This window comes from Phasianus colchicus, chromosome 10 (assembly GCF_987193195.1).
Source record: "Phasianus colchicus chromosome 10, bPhaCol1.hap1.1, whole genome shotgun sequence".
NCBI lineage: Eukaryota > Metazoa > Chordata > Aves > Galliformes > Phasianidae > Phasianus > Phasianus colchicus.
Window position 1 is genome coordinate 5,888,995 of NC_143445.1, and position 22,804 is coordinate 5,911,798.

At 49.9% G+C, this 22,804-nt stretch overlaps 1 protein-coding gene across 4 annotated transcripts; it reads left to right on the forward strand.

The window, feature by feature from the left end:
* Window positions 1-173: 173 nt before the first annotated feature.
* On the forward strand, window positions 174-20,590 carry BOK (BCL2 family apoptosis regulator BOK). Of its 4 annotated transcripts, none has more exons than XM_031596467.2 (5): window positions 174-511; window positions 8,353-8,691; window positions 11,457-11,585; window positions 15,574-15,737; window positions 19,646-20,590. In XM_031596467.2, the coding sequence occupies exons 2-5, from the start codon at window positions 8,469-8,471 to the stop codon at window positions 19,769-19,771; spliced, it is 642 nt and encodes a 213-aa protein (XP_031452327.1). In that variant the 5' UTR covers window positions 174-511; window positions 8,353-8,468; the 3' UTR covers window positions 19,772-20,590. The 4 variants fall into 4 exon arrangements, with proteins under 4 accessions (XP_031452327.1, XP_031452326.1, XP_031452328.1 ...); XM_031596466.2 differs by lacking the exon at window positions 174-511 and adding an exon at window positions 2,335-2,742; XM_031596468.2 differs by lacking the exon at window positions 174-511 and adding an exon at window positions 7,298-7,527 and having other exon boundaries at window positions 19,650-20,590.
* The last annotated feature ends 2,214 nt before the right edge of the window (window positions 20,591-22,804 follow it).

The window sequence follows — 22,804 nt, forward strand, 5'->3', positions numbered from 1 at the left end:
AGCCGTAGTTCCCGCGCCGCCCCGCGCGGGTGCCGCCCGTACGGACTGCGTGTCCCGGCGGGCCGCGCGCGGGGCGGGCGGAGGGGCTGAGGGGAAGGGGAGGTACGGACTACGGCTCCCGTGGCGCCGCGCGGCGCCGGCTGTGCGCTGCGGTGCGGGGGTCGCAGCGGCAAGGAGCGGCCGTTTGCGCCTTGCGCTGGCTTCGTTTTGGGCGTGAAGCGCCTTGAGAAGCGCCCCTGCCCGGCAAACCGCTGCCTCTGGGAGCGGTCGGGGCTGGCGAGCGGGTTTCTGAAGCGACCCCGCTTTGTTTTTTGTCGCTGCCACCAGGTGGCGACCACGGATTGCGGCCCTGTGCCTCTGGAGAGGCGCGCGGCCCTGCTGGGCTCCGTGGTGCTGGACGAAGCACGGCTCGGTCCAGAGAGGAGCTGTGGCGCTGGCACGCCGACTGCTGAAGTGCTTTTCTGCGCTGTGCTGCTGGCGGTGAGCGGTGCAGAACAGCGCTGTGCCTGTGGTAAGCAGCTCAGCAGCGAAACTAGAGAAGGAAAGGAAAAGCACGTTGAATTTATCGCCCTCCCAGGAGCAGCTTCCAAACTGCGGGGAAGAACGCGCTTGTATGGAGGAAGCAAGGACTGGGCTTTGCCAGCAGCTTTCCTCCTCGCTGTGGTTTACGGCTGCCGTCTAGACTGGGCCCTGAGCTTCTGTTCAGCAGATGCTAGGCTGTGCCAAAACAGCCCTGCCTCAACTCGCCAGCTATGCTGACGGAGTTAAATGGGGTGTTCTTCCCCGTCAGCCTTCTTTATGGTGGAGGTTTTGAGTGCGTTACGTGAATTTAGCAAAGCAGAGTAGTGGAAGATAGCGCTCCAAACCTCGAGTGCTCGTTCAGTGCTAGGCATAGGGCTGATGAGCTCCACCCCACCTCGCAGGCACTGCTAGGCATGAGGTGACAGCTGTGTGATGGCAGCTGTGAACTTCTCCAGGCTTTAAACCTTGCTCTTGTAAGAGATGCAAGGATGACTTCAAAGAGGAACCTGTGCCTATCAAGACAGAACACACTGAGCGAGTGCTGTAGAAGCCCACTTGCTCTTATAGTTCTCCTAGAGCTCCCCCAGCTGTATGGAAGCTGCAGTGGGCTGCTACAGCTCCAGAACTCTTGTTCCTGCCTGCAGACTCTATCACTACAAGTCTTGTAATACCGAGGCTCTTTCCCTGCTGATATCGTGGCTCTTAAGACTGTTTTGAGTGTTCAGCAAAGAGAAGGGCCTTTATCTCCCAGTTCTGCTGGTAAAGTGGAATAAGCAGGAGTGGCTCTTGCAGCTGTAAAGCTCCAAGTGGAGCTGACTCTGGGTTGGCTGAGCATCTTTTCCCTCCCAATGACTAATCCTCAAATTAAGCCAGGCTGCTTCCAAGCTGAGAGCACTGAGCACTTGTTCTTCCAAACCATGTTCCTGTGCAGCGGCAGAAAACAGCTGATGAAGCTGAATCCTAAACCCTCACAGACGTCGGTGCTCTGCTTAGGCAGGAATGGATACTGCTGATGTATCTGCAGGGATACTTTGCCTTCCCAGCCGGTCCCTTCTGAGTGCCCTGGGAGTCGTGTGCTGATAGCAGGAGACCCCAGGGTGTCCCTGCTTAACAGAGTGAATGATGGGAGCCAGTGATAGGGGATGAGCTGCACAGCAGCCAGCACCTGGGGACAGAGCTGGCACTCACTGAGCACTCGAAGAGACAGCCTTGTCTGGAACCACGGCACAGCTATGGAAATTAGTGTGTCTACTCTTTGAAACAGAACAAACTGCTCTGCTGGAACCAACAGCGTGACATCGTGCTTTCATTCCCTGCCTTCTAAACTGGATATGGAGGAATCCATTTGGAGTTGTTCACTGTAGAAAATGAGGAGAAAAAGATGGCAGTAGCCAGAATCAGGAAAGAAATGTGCTATAATTGCCTGCCACCGCCTGTGCAGATGGGCCAACCAGGGACAGAGCATTCAGCTCTAATTCTCATGGAACCACACAGCCCCACTCACTCTCCTGAGATGCTTCTGACCCCTTCTGAGTTCAGGGTTTCCTCTGTGAAACCTCCATGCTTTTCATGCCATTAGACTAAAATATAACACCACATGAAACTGATTACTTGGAGATATATATTCTGAGAAATGAGCTCTCGTGGAGTGTCTCTGAGACCTTTTGTGCAAGGGAAACCCAGCAGCCCATGCTTTGTTAAGGGAGGACTCCTCTTTTCTTGCATTTGTCCAGCAACATTTTTAAACAGAATGATGCACAAAATGAATTGTTTGAGGGCACTGTTTCTCAGATGAGGATTCTGAGACAACTTTTGTGTCTTGTGTAATAAGAAGCTGCAGAGCTACTTATTCCTTTATGCATCTTTCCGATGTGGGGCTTCATGCCAGCATCAAAATTCTGTCCTTTGCTGGACCAAAAGAACCATTGGCAGCTCTGTTAATTTCTGCAAGGCTAAGTGATAATTCAGGCAAATTAGTGAATCGATCTCACACATTGCAGTGGCCTGATCTCATGGCTCCTTCTAGAAATGAAATTCTTCAATCCCAAAGATATATTTTTCCTAGCAAAACACCAGACATATGTCTGTGCCAGCAAGAAACATGGCAGTGTGTTGATTCTATCCTGGTCTGTGATTACCAGGACATGAGAAACCAGACCTTGGGTGTAGAGTTGCTTTGGGAATGTGCAAGAGAAAGCTGATTTTCTCTCAAGACTCAAGGTAAGCATTTCCCACTTCTTTTAAATCAAGAAGGTCTGCCTGTTAAATGACTCACACTGAACATCTACCCTGTGTTGTCACTTCTGGTAGAGGGGCACCTCTGTCTCTTAAACCACAGATGTTCAACAGGAAGCATGCAGGGCTGCACAGAGCCTGTCTGTCAGCCTGTCTGTTTGTCTGCAGAGGCCTCCAAGAGGAGATATGCTAGCTGCTGCAGCTGCAGTAGGAAGCCATGCAGCTGGCTGTGCTCCCTCCTTGGGCAGGCACACACAGCTTGCTGCTCTCTGATACAATCCAGTGTGTGTGACCTGACTGTTTGTGGCTTCTTTCAAATTGTCTTCACCACGAGGGATGATGCAAAGCAGCACTGCCCCTCCTGCAGAACAAATAACCGTTCGCTTGCAGCTTCTTGGGCATGGCTGATGGGTTGGTGGTGGGACCTGGTGATCTCGGTGGTCTTTTCCAATCTTAATGATTGTATGATTTGATTCTGTGGTTCTGTACTGAAGCATTTGTTGGGTTTGAAAATTGCTCTGCTCGCTTCAACAGAAAGCAGTGACTTGAATGAGATACCTCCCTCCCCCAGAACTGCAGTTTTACGTATTTCTTCATTCCTTGGAAATGCTTCCCCTAATTCTAGTTTAACTGATTGACCTCTTGTGTACTGAAAACTTCAGGTTTGAGCTGGCTGGGGTTCTGGGACCATGGAAAAGGCCATTGGTGTCAGAAGCTGCTTATTCATTTCAGCAGTTGACTCAGTTCAGTAGCTGCATCAAACGTGTTCTTTTTCTTTTGTTTTGTTTTGTCTCAGGTGCTTCATGAATTCTAACAGCCTTTTCATGTTTGCTCTTTTAATTTAGCATGTAAAGACATCATTTGTTTCTATTTATCTCTAATTGCTTTTGGATCACTCTTCAGGGGGACACACACCTAGTGACATGAAGCACAAATAACACGCTAAGCAGAACACAGCATGCTTAGCACCTGCAATATGTTCAGATTTCTCATTTGTTTCAGCTATAGAATTGCTTAAGTACATAATTTTTTTCCTTTGTAGCCAAGAGGGGAAATGTAGCACTGAGCTGTGCTCACTTGTAAGTAAACAGGTCTTAATTCCTGCGAGTCGCTGAGACTCACCCTACCCAAGAAACAAATGCAAAACCAGATTAAAATCGGTGACCTCAAACGAGATTTCCTGCTTGCTGATTCTGAAATATGATTAAAATTGACTCAAATGCTTTGTTTGAAGTGGGCCCACCCTGAGCATCGTTGGCTTTGAGCACCTGGCCAGCAGTTTGCTGGCATTCCAACGTGCAGTGCCAGCTGTTGATACGTGGCAGCACTCAGGCGGGTGGCCCAGGACCAGCAGCAGCTCTTGCAGTGAGCCTGGAAAAGTGAGCAGGCCGTGCTGTGGAGCCCACTGAAGGTAGTGCTGGGGCTCCTCAAAATTGTGTTCAAATTTCCTTTCTTGCCTTTCAGAATCAGGTAGATGCTTGAGCCCAAAGCTTTCCAAGTCCAAGTAGGGGAAATTCTGGAGTTCAAAGCCAACAGATGTAAGCTAACCTTGCTTTGGGCACTCACCCTTCTGGTAGAAGAAGGAGCAGCTTTGTCCTGGCTGTTCTCCAAAAGCGATCAGGATAGCTCAGTGTCAGGTAACAAGAAGTTGTAGTCTCTTCTTTGTTTTTGTTTGTTAAGTCTCTCCCATCACAGCTCGTGAAAGCTGTAATCGTGGGAGCACTGGGAAAGCCGTACGTGGTGAGCTGTCTCTGCTCTTGCACAAGGCTCTGGTGATTACCTCCTGGCAGCATCCATCTGCCTTGTGCAATGCACCACGCAGTTCCAAATCACTGCAGCTGCACTTCTGTATGCAGAGGTGACAGTAGGGCTGTGGCTTCATGGACACTTGTCTGATGGCAAAACTGAAAGGGTTTCCTTCTGCTGCCCTGCCCAGCTCCAAAAGTCAGCAAGGGCTTAAGTTAAAAGCAGAGCTGCATCCTGAGTATACAGAAATACTTTGAGGCATGTTTAGGACATGCAAATGTGTGCAGGGCAGACTCTCTCCTTGTTATCAGCTCCATCAGCAATCCATCTGCCTGTGTAGGACACTGCTGTGCCCCGGCACGTGTCTCTAGGCTGCACATCAATGCATCAGAGCTCATAAATGCTGCCAAGCCAGTACAGCACCCATTTGGGCTCCTGAGATGTCAGGATCAGTGCAGGCAGAGGCATCTGTCTGCCTTCACCTGTCTGCATCTGTGAAAGCATCCCTGCATGGAGGTGGGACTGGTGCCCATCCTGGGGAGCGATCGGTCGCTGCAGTGAGGCCAAGGCTCATCCTCTGCCCTTGTGCCTTAGAGACTGAAAGGGTAGAATCCTCTTTGCTCTCTTGGGGATGTTGACCTCATCCAGTGCTTTCTGCTTTTTCTATTTTAGTGGTACAGTATGTAAATACGTTGTTTGTGCTAAAAAATGAAGTTGTGTCTATCGAACCACAGCTCGGAGCTGCTCTTTTACTGTGGCTTGATACCTGAGAGGCAACGGTTGTGCTCTTCTTGGGAAATCAAATTTGGGAACAAGGGTGGAGATGATGAGGATTCAGCTCATAGCACTGCTTAGTAATAGGAAATTCATGCCAGTTTCCCTTCAATGGGGTTGTACCCCAGTCCTGGAGTACAGCATGTCTTTGTACATATGTATCTATATGTACGTATATAGGCATGTTTATAACAGGAGAGTTGTGCCTACAAACACCAGCGGTGAGCATGACAGCTAAGAGAAGAAAACACTGGTGTTAGTGATAATCTGTCGGATCCCTAAGTAATGGATTGCTTGCTAATCCTGATGAGTGTAAACCACCAGACCTGTGTACTTGAGAAGGTGAACCATCTGGAAGCTGTGGAAGGTAACATTCCCTGCAACACTGCTTCTTTGTTCTGCTATAAGACACACAGCACTGCAAGATGCTGCTCAGGAGAGGTGCTTGGGGCAATCTCCTACACAGAGTACTGCAAATTACTGCCTGGGTTCCACGAGGCTCTGAACTGAGCCCTTCAGAATTAAGGGGAAAGTTCAAAAACCCTCTGTGTTCTGCTTGGGTCCCATTATGCTGCTACTTCCATGTATTGTTTTTCTGGTGCAGCTGGCAAAATGTTTCTGTAGGAAAAGTGCTGTTTCTTCTCATCTTGCCGATCCTCCTGTTAGTGCTCCCAATGGCTTTAAACCTATGGTATGACCCCGTGGGCACTCGCAGCAATAAGGGATCCCTTCCCAATGCAACCCAGGAGCTGCTGGCTAAATAGGGCAGGAAAGGCAGTGGGGAAAGACAGAATGGCTGAGATGATGCAGGAGGGTCAGGGTGACATGGTGGAAGGCTGAGGACCATTATGGTGCTGGTGCTCTGCCAGAGCAGCCCTGTTAATGAGGTGTAGTCCTGTCTCTTTTGTGCTCTTATTGTAGGAAATGAGTGCTCCAAGCTTTTCTGATCCTCCCTATCTGAGATAGATAGGCAGGAGCTGTAATGATGGAGCCAAAACACTGCCATGCCAAGGATGCCTACAAATGGGAACAGTGTTTTGGGGTGAGATAAGTGTTTCAGTGCCATTTTCTGGTAGTCCTTTGCCACGAGGGATTCCCCAGTATAGGTTTAGCCTCTAAATGTTGTAGCCTAAACGTGTTATGGACAAAGGAGCTCAGCAGACACCAGCAGCTCCCTGGGCTGCAGCATTGTTCCTGCATGGCCGGCTCAGTGCTGCGTGCTGACCTTTCATGTACTATCATCTAGAGAGGCATCTCTTGGTGTGACAGCAGGCAGGGAACACGTGGGGTGGGATTGGCACCCAGGAGAGCAGGGAGGATGTGTGGCACCTGCACGCCTGCCAGAATTCTGACAAACATGATCATTAGTTAAGCAATACTGATATTTAAGCCCTCATCTTTGTTTCAGGGCTCTGCTGAATAGGAGCGGTTTAAATAGAACTTCTGTTTCAAGCCATCAGCTGCTGTAGCTTAGGCAACATTTTTAATGATTGTTCGGCCATTCGAGTTGCAAGGGCAGAAATATGGTTGTTCAGGAGACCACAGAGTGCATTCTGCAGGGAAGGAGTGGGTCAGGGATGGGCAGCTCCTGTTGGCATGGATGCAGCTTACTCACTAACCTACAGATTCTTCTTTCTTGGGCTGGTAGAATTTCTTTTGTGCAGGAAACGTTTCTGCTCAGACACAGCAGTGAGGCACTGCACAGCTGCACAGGGAGGTGGGGGTCACCATCCCTGGAGGTGTTCAGAGCCGTGGAGATGTGGCACGGAGGGATGTGGGCAGTGGGCACAGCGACATGAGGCTCAGTTGGACTTGGGGATCTTAGGGATCTTCTCCAACCTTAATGATTCTGTAATAGGAATCCATAGCTGAGGGCTGGGGGATGGCTGCAGCATGGCCTCCCCCTCCCATTCCAGCACTCCCTGCTCACTCCAGCAGCGTAGTCCCGACATCGCTCTGCAGCGAACCTCCTTAAGAGCACAGAAAGGGGAGGAGGAAGCGCAGCTCTCCGGCTCCCGCAACCCCACCTCCCGGTTATTTCATCTTCCTTACAAGGCTAAAGCTAGAAGCTTTCCTCTGCCTCTGGGTCCCTTAAAAGCAGCGCGGCGAGCCCCAGGGCTGTCAGTGGGATGTGGGGATGGGGGCACAGTGGGGCGGTGGAACCCTACACCCATTGACCCAGCTCTGCAGGAGGAGCACCGAAGCATCCCATCAGGAGACACGGAGGGGGACCAGAGCACAGCATGAGGGGTAAATATATTTTTCATTGGGAAGAGCAAAAGTAACTGGCTTTGTTTAGTCTGAAATTGGTTATTGTAAGCAGCTGTCCAACAGTGAGGACCGAGAAATGCATTGGCTGACACCCGGGCAGAGCCTTAGGTCTGAGTTTGCTTCCCAGAGCAGCAGTGGGTTAGAAAGACCAAGATGAATTCAGGTGGCTGAAGAAGTTCTGGGTTTTCTCTTTAGCCATTCACACCTGGGAACATTTTTCTAGAAAGTGGTTTCCAGTTTTTTCCTGTTACTGAAGCATTTTGAATAGCAATATGTATGGTGCTCTAAAAACAGAAAAAGCTGCAGAACCAAAACCCCTTCTGAGAATGTGATAAGGACCAGGTCTTCCACCACGGCCAAGGGCCGGTGGGATATCTCAGATGTTCCTGTCTCTCTGTTCCTGTGCTGTCCATTAGTGCCATTCCTGCAGACAGATCCATGCCCCACTGCGCTGGAATGTCTCTCTGGCTGAGGTTGCTGCAGCTGGTATTTGGGATTCAGGTTTTTTTTCCAGTTTAATTGAAACAAGATGAGGTTGTCTGCGCGTCCTATGAATTGTTTCCGTGTCTGACCATCCAGTCTGTCTGCAGTGTGATTCTGGGGCTGCTGAGTGTGAATGGATAAAGGGAAAACACCTCAGTGGCTGGGAACTGCTGTGGGCCATACTGCTGGTGGGGTCGGAGCAGCCAGGGGCAGAGGATGCAGCCACTCTTGCATATATGGTACTACCAACATCAGTGTAACTGTAAGGCGTGATACCTGAATAGGAGTTCTGGAGAACTTAGAGATGCTCTTATTCAACAGGTAAAATGAAAAACTGTCCTTGGGAGAGCAGTTCCTGGGAGCTGTGACGGAGCCCTGCGGATCGTTACCTCCCTAAGGCTCAGCCCAGCCTGGAGCTGGGTGGCTTTGCTGCAAGGATGGAAGTGCTGCGTCGCTCCTCCGTCTTTGCTGCAGAGGTGATGGAGGTGTTCGACAGGTCTCCCACCGACAAGGAGCTTGTGTCCCAAGCCAAGGCTCTCTGCAGGGATTACATCAACTCGAGGCTGATCCGTGCAGGCGTCAGCTGGAGCAAACCTGAGCACAATACCCCGGTGCCTGGTGGCAAACTGGCTGAGGTGTCTGCCATCCTGCTGCGCCTGGGTGAGTCCCTGCATGTGGTGTGGGCTTGGGAATCTCTCCTGGGCAGCTCCTTGGTTTGCACGTCCTTCATCCTTTGGGTCATTGCTCAGCACTGTGGTTCTGAGCCCCAACAGCAAACGATGTTTAACTGTGTAAAATTGCATTTGTGTAAGAGTTTTGTTTCTCTCTGTAGTTTTTCTCAGCTTGGCGTTTTGAACAAGGCTTGTGGTGGTTCTCCAGGCACTGGTGGGATCCTGGCAGCTCCATGCCTGGGCTTCATCAGCAGCTCACAGAGGTGATTGCTCACCCAGCTGCAGGGATGTTTAATTAAGGTTAATGCTTAGATGTGTGTATCAAAGATTTTATAACACTGCTTTTCAGTGGCAGTGTGTTAGTGTGTCTCTTCACCTTTCCCTACCCCAGTCATTTAGCAAGACCTTTTCTTGTTTTTGGTCACTGGGGCAGCTGCAGAATCTTCCATGCTTGGGGCAGTGTACCAATCATTGATACAGGGACCTCTGCACCAAACTAAGCCTTGTGATGCAGGACAATAAGGATGGCTGTCTGTGCCCAGCAGCACAGGGCAGTGGAGACTTCTTCAATCATGGCACTTGTGGACACCCAGCAGCTGCCCTGGCAGAGCACTCAGCTGTGTTCTTGACATGGCTGTGGGAGCAGCTCTGGAGCAGTGCCTGCAGCCCAAGTATCCTCTGGCTGCTGCCCATTGCCTACCTTTGGCTTTAGGCTTCAACCTGTGCGCTCAAGTCAAGCACTCTGCTCTGGATCCCAGCACTCTGGTTCTAGGAGGGTTGCTCCTCTTTGCCTGCAGGTTGGAATATCAGTTCACATTTGGCTTGGAAACTACCATTGGCATTTGCATCTGATTTAATTATACCAAAGTTCAAATAAGTCTGGTGAAGCAACTTTTAACTGAGCCCAACCAATTCAGGGCCAGACTGGTTCCCCCACTTTCTCCTCTTTCTAGTTCTTTTGGATGTTTTCCCAAATCTGTTTTTAAAGCATACATGGTTTTCTTTTGGCTGGCTTTTATTAAATTACTATTCTTTTACATATTTTCTCTCTTATGCTGAATCTTCTGTTGTTTTTGTCCATCTGTCAGCCTGGCTGCCTCTTTGTCTCCCCAGTTTTTCCTGGGCTGGGATTGAGCCAGATCTTCTGTGGGAGGCCAGGAGGACACTGAAGGGCGAGCAGGTGGCAGCCTGCGTCTGGAGGCGTCTCCTGGGTGACTCTGCTACCAATGATTCTCCTCCAGATGGAGAGGCTTGGCTGACAGTTATGGGAACTCTGCGCTTCTCTGAGCAAATTTGCTTGGAGAGAGCCATGGCTTGCTCAGTTCCCATGCAGCAAGAAGGAGGAGTTGTCCTTCTTAGTAGGATAGTCAGAGGTGGTGAAACCAAATGATATGGCCAAGAGATCTCAGACTAACCTACCACATGTGGCATAGGTCTGGTGTACCTGAACCAGAGGTTGCAGCAGCAGCAGCAGGCACTAAGCCCAGCCCAAAGCATGTCCCAGTCACCCTTCTGGGCTGGGGACAAGGCTGTGTGCTCCCTGCAGGGCCAGAGCAGCTGCTGAGGATGTAAGGAATGGTGCCTCTTATCAGCCCTGGCCATGCAGACTCAGGGTTTCCTCTTTCCTTGGCCCATGTGGAACAATGCCTCGGGCACAAAGGGCCAGAAGAATTCATTTGTGGCCTCCGGTGAAGACGGGCTCTGCTCATGTTGTGCTGAGTGCTGGGGAATAGTTCTATGAATTCAAGTTGAGCAGCTGCTGCTTAACAAACCCCTGATGGGATGATGCCTTTGTTCCTAGTTCCCATTTAATGCCATCCTCTGGGTGCTCGGTTGCCCTCTGGCTGGGAAAAGCCACCTTGGCCCTGCAGTGACATTGACTCGATGGTCCTTACGGATCCCACCCAAGTCAGGGTGCTCGAGTGACTCTATGGATGTCTAGGGGCCGTGACAGCTCTCCTCTTCCCCTGGGTCCTCCTATGCAGAAGGATGAGCATTCATCTAGATGGCCAAATGAGAACCTCCGTGCATGCAAGGCTTTGGTCCCATGCCATGCTCACATCGTGTAACGCTCCTACAGCATCTTGTTAAATATCCATGAGAGGTGAAACAATTAGAGATAGCGGTTAATGATTGTACTGGTCAGGATGGCATGTTAGACTGCAGAGGAAAGCTGCGCTGCTGATGCTGCAGCACAAGCCTGCTAGGAGGATGTTCTCTGTTTGCTCTTGCTCTTTTTGTCTTGATCTTCAAGCTAACCTGACACCACCAATCGGGTCCCAGCTGGGGAAAAACCAACCTGGGTAGAAAGCACACCCTGTGTGTGCCAGGAACTTTGCTGGGGAAGCCAGGCAGGCAAATGGGAGTTGGGTAGGAGCTCTGCTCTGTCACTCTGTGCACAAAGAGCTGAGCTGTGAGTCTCTGCTCAGTGCAGCGTGGCTCCAGGTGGATTCCTGGTTTCTGTCAGCCTCCAGCACGCCTGAGTCACTCTCATCTCATGACTTTTTTTTGCACAGGTTGAGAAAGGGCGTATCTCCCAACAGCTCACACAGGTGTACGCGCCTCTTTCTCGCTGCTGGCTTTGTTCCTTTCAGACTGTGGGGAAAGAAGGGTGCGAGCGATACTGGGACAAAGGACCAAGGTGCCAGGGCTGCTTCTAAGTGACCCTGAGAGCTGTGCTGCCTGTTTTACACCAGATGGAGGGATGGTCCAAGCCGTGATTCTAGCATGCTGACCCCAAGTGCTTGCTTGCAGGGGATGAGCTGGAATACATTCGCCCCAACGTCTATCGCAACATCGCCCGCCAGCTGAACATCTCGCTGCACTCGGAGACGGTGGTGACGGATGCTTTCCTGGCCGTGGCTGCACAGATCTTCACTGCAGGTACCGCGCCCAGACAGGCAGACAGGGCTGGGGCGGGCAGGAACAGGATGGGGCCGCTGTTATGGGATGGCTGCGAGGTGGGGCCAGGTTTAGGAAAGAGCCGTGGGCAGTTTGGCAGCATGCCCTTCTGTAATGATTTAATGAGCTCCTCTGTGCTCTGTTGTTCTGGCAGGGAAGTGCCCCATTCTGTGCATCCTCCTGGCATTTCTCGCTCGTTCTAGAAGCCGTCTCCTGCCCTGCCTCTGTAGGAGGTGGTGTTACCGCATCGCACAGGGAGTCGCTCATTCCAAGCTCCTTTGCTCACCGCTGGCAACCGGAGCAGGTTCATTACACGGGAGCCTCCCTTGTTCCAGCTCATGCTGCTGGTGCTGGGAGCCAGAGCTAACTCATCACAAGGGAGTTCCCTCTTTCTGGCTTCCTTTCCCCCAGCGACAGCCAGGGCTGCAATGGAGCCTGCTGCTTCCAGCTGCTGCCTTGTGCTCAGAGGCAGGACCGCTCTCCTCTGAGCCAGGCAAACATGGCAGGCATGTCTGAGTGTTGCCATGTCAAAGGACGGTCTTGTCATTTCAGTGCTGAGCTTTATTTGCCCTGAAAAACAGAGGTCAGGTTTGCAGGTGTGAGTATTTGCAGCACAGGCAAGTAGGTTATCTTCTTAGCTAAGCACAGCTGACTGCATCTTTACCAGCCCACATCCCAAGTGACATGGGGAATTAAACAGAAAGCTGGATGGCTCCAGGCAGAGCAACATGCCATGTGCTGGGAGAAAGCTCTGCTGGCTGCTGGGAGCCTCACCTCATGCACTGACAGTGTGCATTTGTTGAGAAATGCACTCATTGTTCTTCAGTTCCAAGCTCAGGAGTCGCATGAGAAGCTTGAATGGTCTTAAATGTTGTGGTCTTGTTTCATTTGTTGTTGGAAGTAAAGCTGGCTATTTTATCTCTTGGCCCAAACTTGGGGGTTTTGAGGTGGTAAGGCTGCAGACTCAGTCCTTTGAGGGTGGCAATTGGGAAGCTTTGGGGATGTTGTAGGAGCCCAGGCTAAAGCTCTGCTGTGGTTGCTGGGGACTCAGTGCTGCATTAGCCTCCAGCAGGTGGTTGTGCACAGGCATGGATTTCAACCTTACATTGCTCTGCATGTTCTGGTTTCTCTTTTTTCCCATCTTTGCTTCATACCAACCAGCAGAACAGCCTGTGGTTGTGAGGTTGAGGCAGTGCTTCAGTAGGTTTTGTCAATTCATTACTGTAGCTTCTCTTGCTAGAAGGCTGCTGAATAGTGGAGGGGGAAGAGTTCACTGATTTTAACATTCATGAGTCCTAGCAGCAGTCTCAAGACTCAGCATTTAATGTTAAATCCAGCAGATCAGTGACAGCCAGACACTTCTCTTTTTTGTTTTTTTCATAGTTCAGAGGAAAGAGGCTCTTAATGGGTGAAGGAAATGAGAGAGCTCGAATGCAGCCTGAATTTTCAAGCCAGTTACCAATGACTAAAGCATCTGACCGTGTTTTTCACTGTCCAGTTTATTAAGAAAACAGCTCCAGTTTGACACTGCAGTTCCAAGACGATCTGAGGAGCCCATCAGTCACTTGCATTGCCTGTCCAGCAATGGAATGTGAGATTTTTACCCTGTCCTGTTGAAGAGGACAGTTGCACCCCCCTGCTTAGCACCGCTGTGTAGATGTAGCACCGAGGGACATGGTCAGTGGGCATAGTGGGGATGGGTTGGTGGTTGGACCAGATGACTTTAGAGGTCTTTTCCATCTTCAGTGATTCTATGGTTCTATGATTATATTGGTTTTATGGTTTTGGGTGCTGGTAAGCTCCTAATTAACAGTGCTTGGGCTGCAGTGAGCCCTGTGCAAAAAGGACCAGGGATGCATGAGGTTGCCAAGAGAACATACCTCCCTGCAGCCGGAATGTTGCTAGCAATGCACCTCACTGCTGCCACACCCTGCAGGCTTTATGAGCTCCCTGCCTTGTGTACATCCCTCTTGGCACCTTTTTCTCCACCAGAGGAGAGCATACTGAGCCTGACTCATCCTCCAAGCTGCTGAAACATAGCACTGGATTATGTTTCTCTGAGGTCTGACTGGCAGGTCAGATGGATGTGAGTGGGATGAGGGCAGTTTGAGTGCTTGGGCAGCACAGTGCTGGGGGCTGCGTGGCCACACGCTCCCCTGGGCTCGCTGACATGCAGTGGGAATGCATTCAAGAACAGCTCTTTCCTGCTAATTCATTTTCCCTTGGGCTTGCAGTGTTTACATACCTCCAGCTCCAAGGCTGGCCTTGAGGCTGCAACTTGTATTTCTTACTTTTAAAAACACTTTCTAAGTGGCTTGTCGCATTTTCTTCTGTTCCACCTCTGTGGGCAGAAATTTTAGGGAATTTTCTGCTTTAATCACTCTTCAGGACCAATTATCTCCAGCTGGTGCAGATGCATCCAGCTGCTGCCACCCTGCCTCCAGCAGCAGTGACAGAAGCTTTGGCATGGAGGAATCAGGAGGGAGGGGATTTCCTATTCCCCTACCCCTGCAGCTCAGGTTTACCAGGAAGCAGCCTCGGGGATTGATTTGATCCTTATAGAGTGCTCTGTAAAGAAGAGGAAATGGGAATTGACCATTGAGCCCTTCACATCCATCTCTTCGACAAGCATTGCTGCCAGTTTGTGTCATTCATGTGAAGGGGAGGACTCTGTCCCTGTGCTGGGGAGGGCTTTACCCCCTGAAATATTTAGAATCCAACAGCCTGCAGGAAGGATCGTTGATCAGTGGGGAAGGCAAGAACTGAAGAAGCTTTCCCTCCATCCTTCCTTGGAGCTGGACCAACGTGTCCATACAGCAAACTGCTTTGCTGTGTATTAGAACCATAGATTCATAGAATAGCAGAGGTTGGAAAAGACACCTAAGATCCCCAAGTCCAGCCCTAGCCAATCCCACCAGGCCCGCTGCCCACATCCCTCAGTTGGTTCTGGAACACCTCCAGGAAAATAACAGCCACTTTATCAATAACTTCCTATGATCCTGGGGACAGTGCCTATGGAGAACAGAGCATCACAGGACGCTGCTGTGGGTTATTATTGCTGCTAGATTTTGATGTCGCATTAGTCATGAGTGGAAGAACTGCTTTTTTGGAACAGCAAATGGATATTTGTCAGCGTAACAAACCATTCCTGTGGCTGATATTTGAATAGTTTCTCTATAAAGCAAATTTCCCAGCATAGCCAAAGGAAATCCACATACCCCTGTGCCGTGTGCACTCAGAGGGCTGTGTTCCCAGGTTGCTGCTCCTGTTAAAAGCCTGATCAGAGATTGCCAGCTGTGATGCCTGAATGTGGAGGATTTACACCCTGTGGTGTTGGCTCAGTATGGGAATACCCTGGAGCTGGCTGGTGCCCAGAGCACAGCCCGGGCATGGATTGCCAGTGCTGCACGGAGATGGCTGCTGCTGGGACAGCATCCATGGGGCTCTTGCTGCAGGCAGGCCAGCCTGGCAGGAAGCTCTGCTTTAGGAAGATTAGATAGCTGGCTGGCACAGCTGGCTGCACTGACCTTGGTGGGACAGGTGTGAGCTGTGAAATGCTCGTGGAATTACCTCGTTGGAGATGGAGTCCAGGAGGACTCCAACTGTCTTGAACCCATAGCTCTACTTCCCTTGTTTGGTCTTTGTCATGGCAGAATGGAATGTGCAGATGCTTATTGCTTGTGTGCTCTGTCTGTCACTTTGGAACAGACTCCTCTGATCTAGAAAAAAACCAAACAGGAATGTTCGTATGTCTTTGGGTTGTATCTGTGGGCTGCTTCCTCCAAAGCTGCACATATGTGGCTAAGCAGTGGTCAAAGCATGCCCAGTTTTAATCACTTACAGAAAAGCATGCAGGACCACAGCTGCAGTCAGACTCAAACCCTCATGCTTACAAAGTGGGCACCTGTGATAGCAGAGGGTTTTGCCCTTTGATCCGTGTAAATGTGAGCACCCTCTCTTCTTTTCCCAGGCATAACATGGGGCAAGGTGGTGTCTCTCTACGCCGTGGCAGCGGGGCTGGCAGTGGACTGTGTGCGTCATGCACAGCCAGCCATGGTCCACACCATTGTGGACTGCCTGGGAGAGTTTGTCCGCAAGACCTTGGTGACGTGGCTGAAGAGGCGAGGAGGCTGGGTAAGAGATGCTGGCTGGTCTGGCTTGCTTCCCCATGGGCAGACCAGGAAACAGCCCAGTTAATGCATCTTGTAGTAGAATAACATTGAGATTGTTCCTGTGCTAGGCTCATAGCTCTGTTACCATCTCCTCACCCTGTTCTCAACAGTGTCAGCTGTTCTGGTCCTCAGCTTGCTATGCACTAATTCAGTCCTCACCCCCTGATGCCTCTTCTGTTCCTGTCCTGAATTTCACTGGAGCAGGCAGACAGTGAACAGGAGCCATCACCCAATGTTTGATTTCCGTGGTTCTCTCTATAGCCCATGGGAAATACAGTGTTCCTGTGGAAAACAATTTGGAGTAAGAGCTTTATTTAGGTGCTGTGGAATAGCCAGACACCTCACCAGTGACCTCTCCAGGAGCTCAAGCTGATGGCTGAGCCATGGCAGGGTCAGAAGCAGGGTGATGTGCATGATGGGTGGCAGCTGGAAAGGTAGTGATGTCCTGATTTTGGATCCCTTGCCACCTAAGTGTCATTGCCACCTTTGGTCATCCCTGCTCTCTCTAAAGCTGCCACCTTGGGGCCAGTGGGCTGATTGGCTGGGCTGAAGATAACCATTGTATTGAATGCCCCAACTTGTTTCATTTTGTGTCTGCACAAATAATTGTGCTGAGGTACTGGAGAGGATGCCATGGAAAAGAACTCGCCAAGCTGCACTGTTCCTGTACCTAAAATCCCCACCTCAGCCCATCAGTGACGTTTATTCTGAGCACCTGTGGGGCTGGTTGAAATGTTTTCTCTGAAACAGTTTTTTCCTTTGGGGGGAAGAAAAAAAAAAAGTTTCCTTAAAATTGGAATGTTGCATAGGAATGTGTTCCCTCTAGTTTCCAAACTAAGTTGCTTCCTTGTTCTGGTGAACCATGTACGTTCAGATAAGTTAACATCTTGTTTTAATTTTTGTGGTGTGTTGTTAGACTTCAAAACAAAGAGTTTGATAGTTCCAAATGGATATTTTTGGAAAGTCTGTTGCATAGCACGCAAGCCACGGAGCCCATCCTCTGCCCAGAACGGGCTCTCAGCAGCTGAGGAGCAGAGCCCTGTCCTTATCTGCTCCTGGTGCAGCCATTTCTACTCGAGTGCCATTCCATTTGCCCTGGTGCTGCTGAAGCCATGCTGCTTGCTCTCAGGATCCGGCCCTAGGAAAGGGAAGCCCTTGATCAGACAAGAAAGCTGTGAAAGCTGCTGGCTGGTGCTGATTGCCTCCTGTTGTAAGCACACTTATCAGCAGCTCTGGGCTGCACAGACGAGATAGCTTCCCTCCAGAAACAAGTGGCTCCTTCAGCTGAGGGGAAAGTCTCCTCATCCCTGTGCCTTTGTGCTGTGTTTCCCTGAATGTTGTTCCTCTCATCTAGGCACTGCAGCATGACATTTTCCAGCCCTGTTCCCTGAAGGGCCAGACGAAGTGGCTCTGTGTTGGAGCCCCTTTCATCTGCTGCCTGACCTCACTGCTGTTGATTTGTCTTGGCCTGGCGTCCGCCTTTCCTCTGTGCACATGGCCCCCCCACACACCTGCTTGGGCTGCCAAGAGGAACCTCTGTGCTCCAGGCTGTGCCAGGAGAGCCTCTGCTCAGCAGTAGGGGCCCATATGATCTATTACGGCCCCACAGTCCCATATTTTATAGGGTGGAGAAGGCCTCTAACTGCCATGGTCCAACACCACACAAGCCCAACACCACTTAGGAGAAAGAAAAAACATTTAACTCATGGGGGTACCATCTCTTCCCAAGGAGCGTTCGCAGCCTCAGCAGTGGCTTTGCAGGGGAGTAGAAAGGTTTTTTAGCAGCTGCTATGGATGTTTGCTCCAAAGAAGAGCTTGAGACCTGAACTTGTTCAATGAATAAATAACAGGCAGAGATCAAACTGTCACTGTGGCAGCTTATCAGTGCCTCACAAAGGCCTGTTTAATTAAGCGGCTTTGAAATTTTCAGTTTCAGTGCCTTATCTGGTATGCTTTGTTTGGATTATAATAACCAAGGCAATTGTTAAACAGCTGAGCAGTTGTGTTTATCTAAGTGAGCACAGTACCAGGCTCAAGGTGCTGCTGAGCATGGCTCCTCTCAGCTGGCCACAAAGAGCTCATTACATCAGCACAGAGCAGGTGATGCTCATCTCACATCAGCCATCTCTGTAGCTGCCACTCACCAGGTGTATTCACCCAGCACTGATTGCCATGAGGCTCTGGCTTACAGGGAGCCGTGGGCTCTGCTGGCACTGAGTGTGAAGACTTTTACAGCTGCAGCATTTCCCTACCTTGCTATTCACCCCAGGAATTCCCCATGCTGATTCAGCTTCCTGCTGCTATCCACTCCTCCCTACTCAAGCCATCTCTCCTTGCTGGGTGTGTATGAGCTCAGAGACCCCAAAGCAGCATGGTAACGCAGCATGCCAGCCTTCAGGCTTCCTGGGGCTTCTATTATCAGACCTTCCACACGTACATGATTTTGGCATCAGTTAACGATGCTGTGTTCACTTTGTCCCTGTGTCTACCCTCTTGTTTTCTTCTAATTATTGCCAAGATTGCTCAAGTGTGTCTCACTGGCAACTTGAATGCAGGTGGGAACACTGGAAAAAATTATTGGGATGTTCAGTGATCCTCGTTTCTCTCTTCAAGGAGAGCTGCACTCTTCTCAGTCATAGGATCACAGAATGATTTGAGTTGGAAGGGACTTTACTCAGGGCAACAGTGCCAGGGTCTCACCATCCCCTGAGTAAATAATTTTTGCCTAACATCTGACCTAAGTCTCCCCTCTCTTAGTTTAAAACCATTCCCCCTTGTCTTATCAATATCAGATTGTGCAAAAAGCTCGCTCCTGCTTTTATGCTCCCTTCAACTACTTAAAGGACACAATCAGGTCTCCCCACAGCCTTCTCTTCTCTAAGCTTAACAAGCCCAGCTCCTTCAGCCTGTCTTTATAGGATAGGTTTTCCAGCCCTCTGATCATTTTTGTGGCTCTCCTCTGGACCTCCTTTAACAGCTCTGCATCCGTCATCTTCTGGGGCCTCAGGACTGGACATAGTACTCCAGTCAGAGGAGGGCTGGTTGCCAGGCCACGGTGTAAAGAGAAAGCTGTGAGGCCAATGGATATTTGCCCTCCTTGTCTCTCAGTTTTGGTTCGCTTTTGCCACCCTACAGTCCCTGGTATATCTGAAAACCTCATCAAACTGATACAGTAACAGTGCGCCCTGTATCACAGAGCTGCAGCCCATAGTTCCTTCTGCTTGGCTGATGTTTAACCACAACACAAATTTTGCAGGCAAAATTGCAGGTAAGCAAATGAAAATTTGCTTACCCCTCCTGGAAGATGTAACTTTCTATCCGCTTCTGTCCTGTTCGCTTTACCCTCCAGATATTTTCTGCTCTCTCCTCCCCCTCCCAGCTGAGATCAAATCTCCATGAATTGACTGCATTGTTATTTCTGTTCATCACTGGCTGCCATTCCTGTCAATACCTGACAGTGGCTGCCCAGCAATCCATACCTCTGGCCCGTGTGCCGGGCAGCACCGCAGCCAGCAGACACATTCCCACAAACAAAGCTTGCATTGCTCGTGATTTAAATCATGGGTTTACTTCCTTGAACGAGTTCCAAATAAAACATTAAGGCAAGAGAAAAAGTGCAAGCAACTTGAGCTGATATTAAACAGGACAACCTCAGGGAAGCATCGTGCTTTGCAGAAAGGGATGGGAAGGCTGTTATTGCCAAGGCTTCTCCTGGGAAAGGGAGGAAAGTTTCTTTTATTTTGCTGTTGAAAATGGAAATGCTTGCTGATCCTCCTGTAGCATTCCTTTCCCCAGGCGTGGCTTGTTTTGAGGTGCACAGTGGCCGGGTGGGTCTGGGCATGGCCACTGACCTCTGCTCCCCCTCCTCAGGCAGACATCACCAAGTGCGTGGTGAGCACCGACCCCAGTCTCCGCTCACACTGGCTCGTGGCCGCCGTCTGCAGCTTTGGGCACTTCCTCAAGGCCATCTTCTTCGTGTTGCTGCCTGAAAGATGAGTCCCACTGCCCCGTGCCCTGTCTCCTCCCCCACTCCAGAAGCAGTGGCCGTGGGCTCTGAAGAGGAGGAAGAGAAGAACTGGTACAGACACAACTTGTTCTCCTCTCCCTTAGCTGGTGGCAGCTGATGGACTTCATTCTCCTTTGATGGCCGCAGGAGCCTCTCCCACTGTTTATGTCCCAGGAGACTTGTTTCCCATGGGGACCAGAGGAGGAAAGAGCTACAATTTGAATTGGAATGTAAAGAAGAGAGAAGGAGCAGCCCTCCCTCACTGCATGCAATCCCCTTTCAGTCTTCAGACTCGCCTTGTGTCACTTCCTGTTGCTGTGTTTTGCTAAGACTCCATCTCCTCCTCACTCCCTGGCTCTGTGTCATTGGGCTCTCCCCACAGCACAGCGTGGCAGAGGACACCATGCTGCGATGGGATTTGCATGGGATGAAACCAAATGTGCCATCATTAGATGCTTCCCTCTCTGACCTTCCTTGGGAAATGCATTTTGTGGTGTGTGTGCAGGGCAGCTGCATGGGATGCAGTTAGCAAGGACGCTACTCTGACCTCTTACTGAGCCCACATGCATCACATCAAACAAGGGACTGAGCAACAACTCAGGTTGGAATTTTGCAGTGAAGGCAAAGCTCAGTGTGTAGGTGGGACAGGTGAGATAAGAGAAGTAGTAAGAGAGCAGCCTGGTTTTACGAAGGGGAAAGCTGTGTCAAAAGCAACTGTTTTATATTTCTCCTTTATTGTCTTCAGGAGTACAGCCTATAGTCCTCTTTGTATTGTACAATAAAAGAAAGTAGGTGTTGTTTATTGTAAAGGGTAATGTATTTGTTTCCAAAGTTAAAAATTCCAAAAAAGGCCAAAACAGTGCAGAGACGAACTCTGGAGCTTTGCTAAAAATACTCCAGCATTTCCCCTGGTAGAAGATGTTAATGTGTTAAAAGCACCACCCGTCTGCTTGTCTGCTTCGTGTGGGGGTTTGGCCCATGGTGTGGCCATGTCACAAGTGTTTGTTCCAGGGACAGGTGAGCTGTTCTTGTACAACCAGAGTGGATGCAGTGTATATGGTGAGCTGAGCTAACCACACTGAGACACAGAGAGCAATAACTGCAGTGGAAGCAGACTGCTAGGAGGATGCAGCTTCTTTGTCTCAAAGAAGCTTACTAAAACCAGATTTGTCCTTCCTGGAAGAACCTTGGCTGTGTGTTACTTGGACTTAGACAGCTCTGCAGCTGGTAAAGTGCAACCCACCTTGTCATGCCTTGTGCTTTATGGAGGGTGGGTGAGCTCATGGAGCCAGCATGATCACACTGCAACTGCAGAGACCTTCCTCAGTTTGGATGCTAGTTTGAAATGTAATGCTTTAGGCTGTGACTGCTTTTAGAATAAACAAGGGATATCAGAGGGACCAACAAATAACATCAAGAGTTAAAGGCACCAGTTAAGTCAGTTTGAGAAAAAGATAAGAATGATAAGCCAAAGAAAGCAGCATTGCTGGAAAGGAATGTGCGTGGGTGGGAAGGGGCTGCACACCAGGCAGACAGCAATTCCATCTGGAAGCTGCAGACAGCAAAAGGCTGAGGAAGATCCCTGCAAGCAGGTCTCAGTCCTTCACCTGCAGCAAAATGCAGCATCACTCACATCCTGGGTGCTGTGGAGGATGTGGATTCCCAGTGATAATCTGTGGTTTTTGAGAGCTGAATGCACAATATATGGCTGGGCAAGTGGTGTGCAGAGAGGCTGGAGCAGTCGATTCTCTGGGCTTGTGCTCTTCCAGGCAGACTTCTCCAGTCTGCTTCTTTCTTTTCCCATTTGCTAATATTTGTGCAGACTGGAGTCAGCTTGTCCCATGTCTGTTAAGCCAGGAAAATGCTTCCAGAGTCCTATGGGCTCTCCTTGTGGGACAACCATGCAGTGTACAGCCAGGGGAGCCCTGAGCTACTAGCTCTTAAACCACAATGGCTCTTAAACTATATCCCTAACTCAGCCCAAATTTGGGGGCTGTAAGAGGGTGTCTGCATCTGCTCCTGTATGATTTCTCACTCCCTGTGCAACAACCGCATTGACACCAGTCTTCTTACCAAAACAAACAGCAAGCAGTACTGTTCGTGCTCTCGTGCATTTCTAAGCAGTGGTCTCAAGCCTGCTTTAGCTGGGTATTTATACTGTGTTCAGCTCTACTTGTAATATTTAGGCATTTCAGAGTACTTCCAGAGGTCCTTGACAATCTCAACAAGTCTGTGGTTCTGTGGTTTCTTATCCTTTTTAGTCCTACCTGATGGAGGCACGGAGTTGGTTGTTTATCACCCCAGTAAACACCTTCCTTTTATGTGATGGGTAAAGATCTTGGAATTGTGTTGAATTTATTTAGCAGCTGAGGAAAAGGACACCATTTGTGGAAGCTGGAAGAGGAAGAACTAGGTAACATGGCTGCCCCTCACCAGCTCCTGCATTCCCTGTGCTCACATAAAGTGCTGTGAAGTGCTGCTGCCTTGCTGCCACACTGAAATGGGCTTAGGCTATTGTTCTGGGGGGTGTGGGAGCTGGCCAGACAATAGCAGGAGGAGGGAGAAAGGGCTGCAGTGGGGAAACAGCACTCAGTCAATGGAAATATTTGTTTTATCAGAACGGTAGAGAATAGAAAAGCTATCTTGGCTGGGGTGTTCCAGTGACAGGCACTCAGCAATGCTTATCGTGTCCTAGAGCTGACATTGCTTGAGACACAGCCTCACTTACACGGTCCCTGGTCAAACACTGGCACTTGATTGACCTTCTTCAAAGTGCCAGGAGGAACTGAAGTGGTCTCACAGTTGCCCAGATGCCATCACGTGGTCCTGCACTGCCATTTCTCTTGTACATGGAAAGAAAACAACCTGTGAAGCTATTAATTTATCAGACTTGCATCTGTATTTTATACTGAAGTTCAAAACAATACTCAGGGAGTGACATCAGTGTTTTCTGCAAAATTGAAGTACCAAACTTCCCCATTTTCAGTCTTGTTGTTTGGACCTTGAGAAAAAAAAGTCTGTCT

Excerpts from the sequence above, each read along its gene's own strand:
- BOK (XM_031596467.2), top strand. The coding sequence starts at position 8,469 with ATGGAAGTGCTGCGTCGCTCCTCCGTCTTTGCTGCAGAGGTGATGGAG. Across the intron at positions 8,692-11,456 it reads TGCCATCCTGCTGCGCCTGG|GGGATGAGCTGGAATACATT; the intron begins GTGAGTCCCTGC and ends GCTTGCTTGCAG. Across the intron at positions 15,738-19,645 it reads TGAAGAGGCGAGGAGGCTGG|GCAGACATCACCAAGTGCGT; the intron begins GTAAGAGATGCT and ends CCCCCTCCTCAG.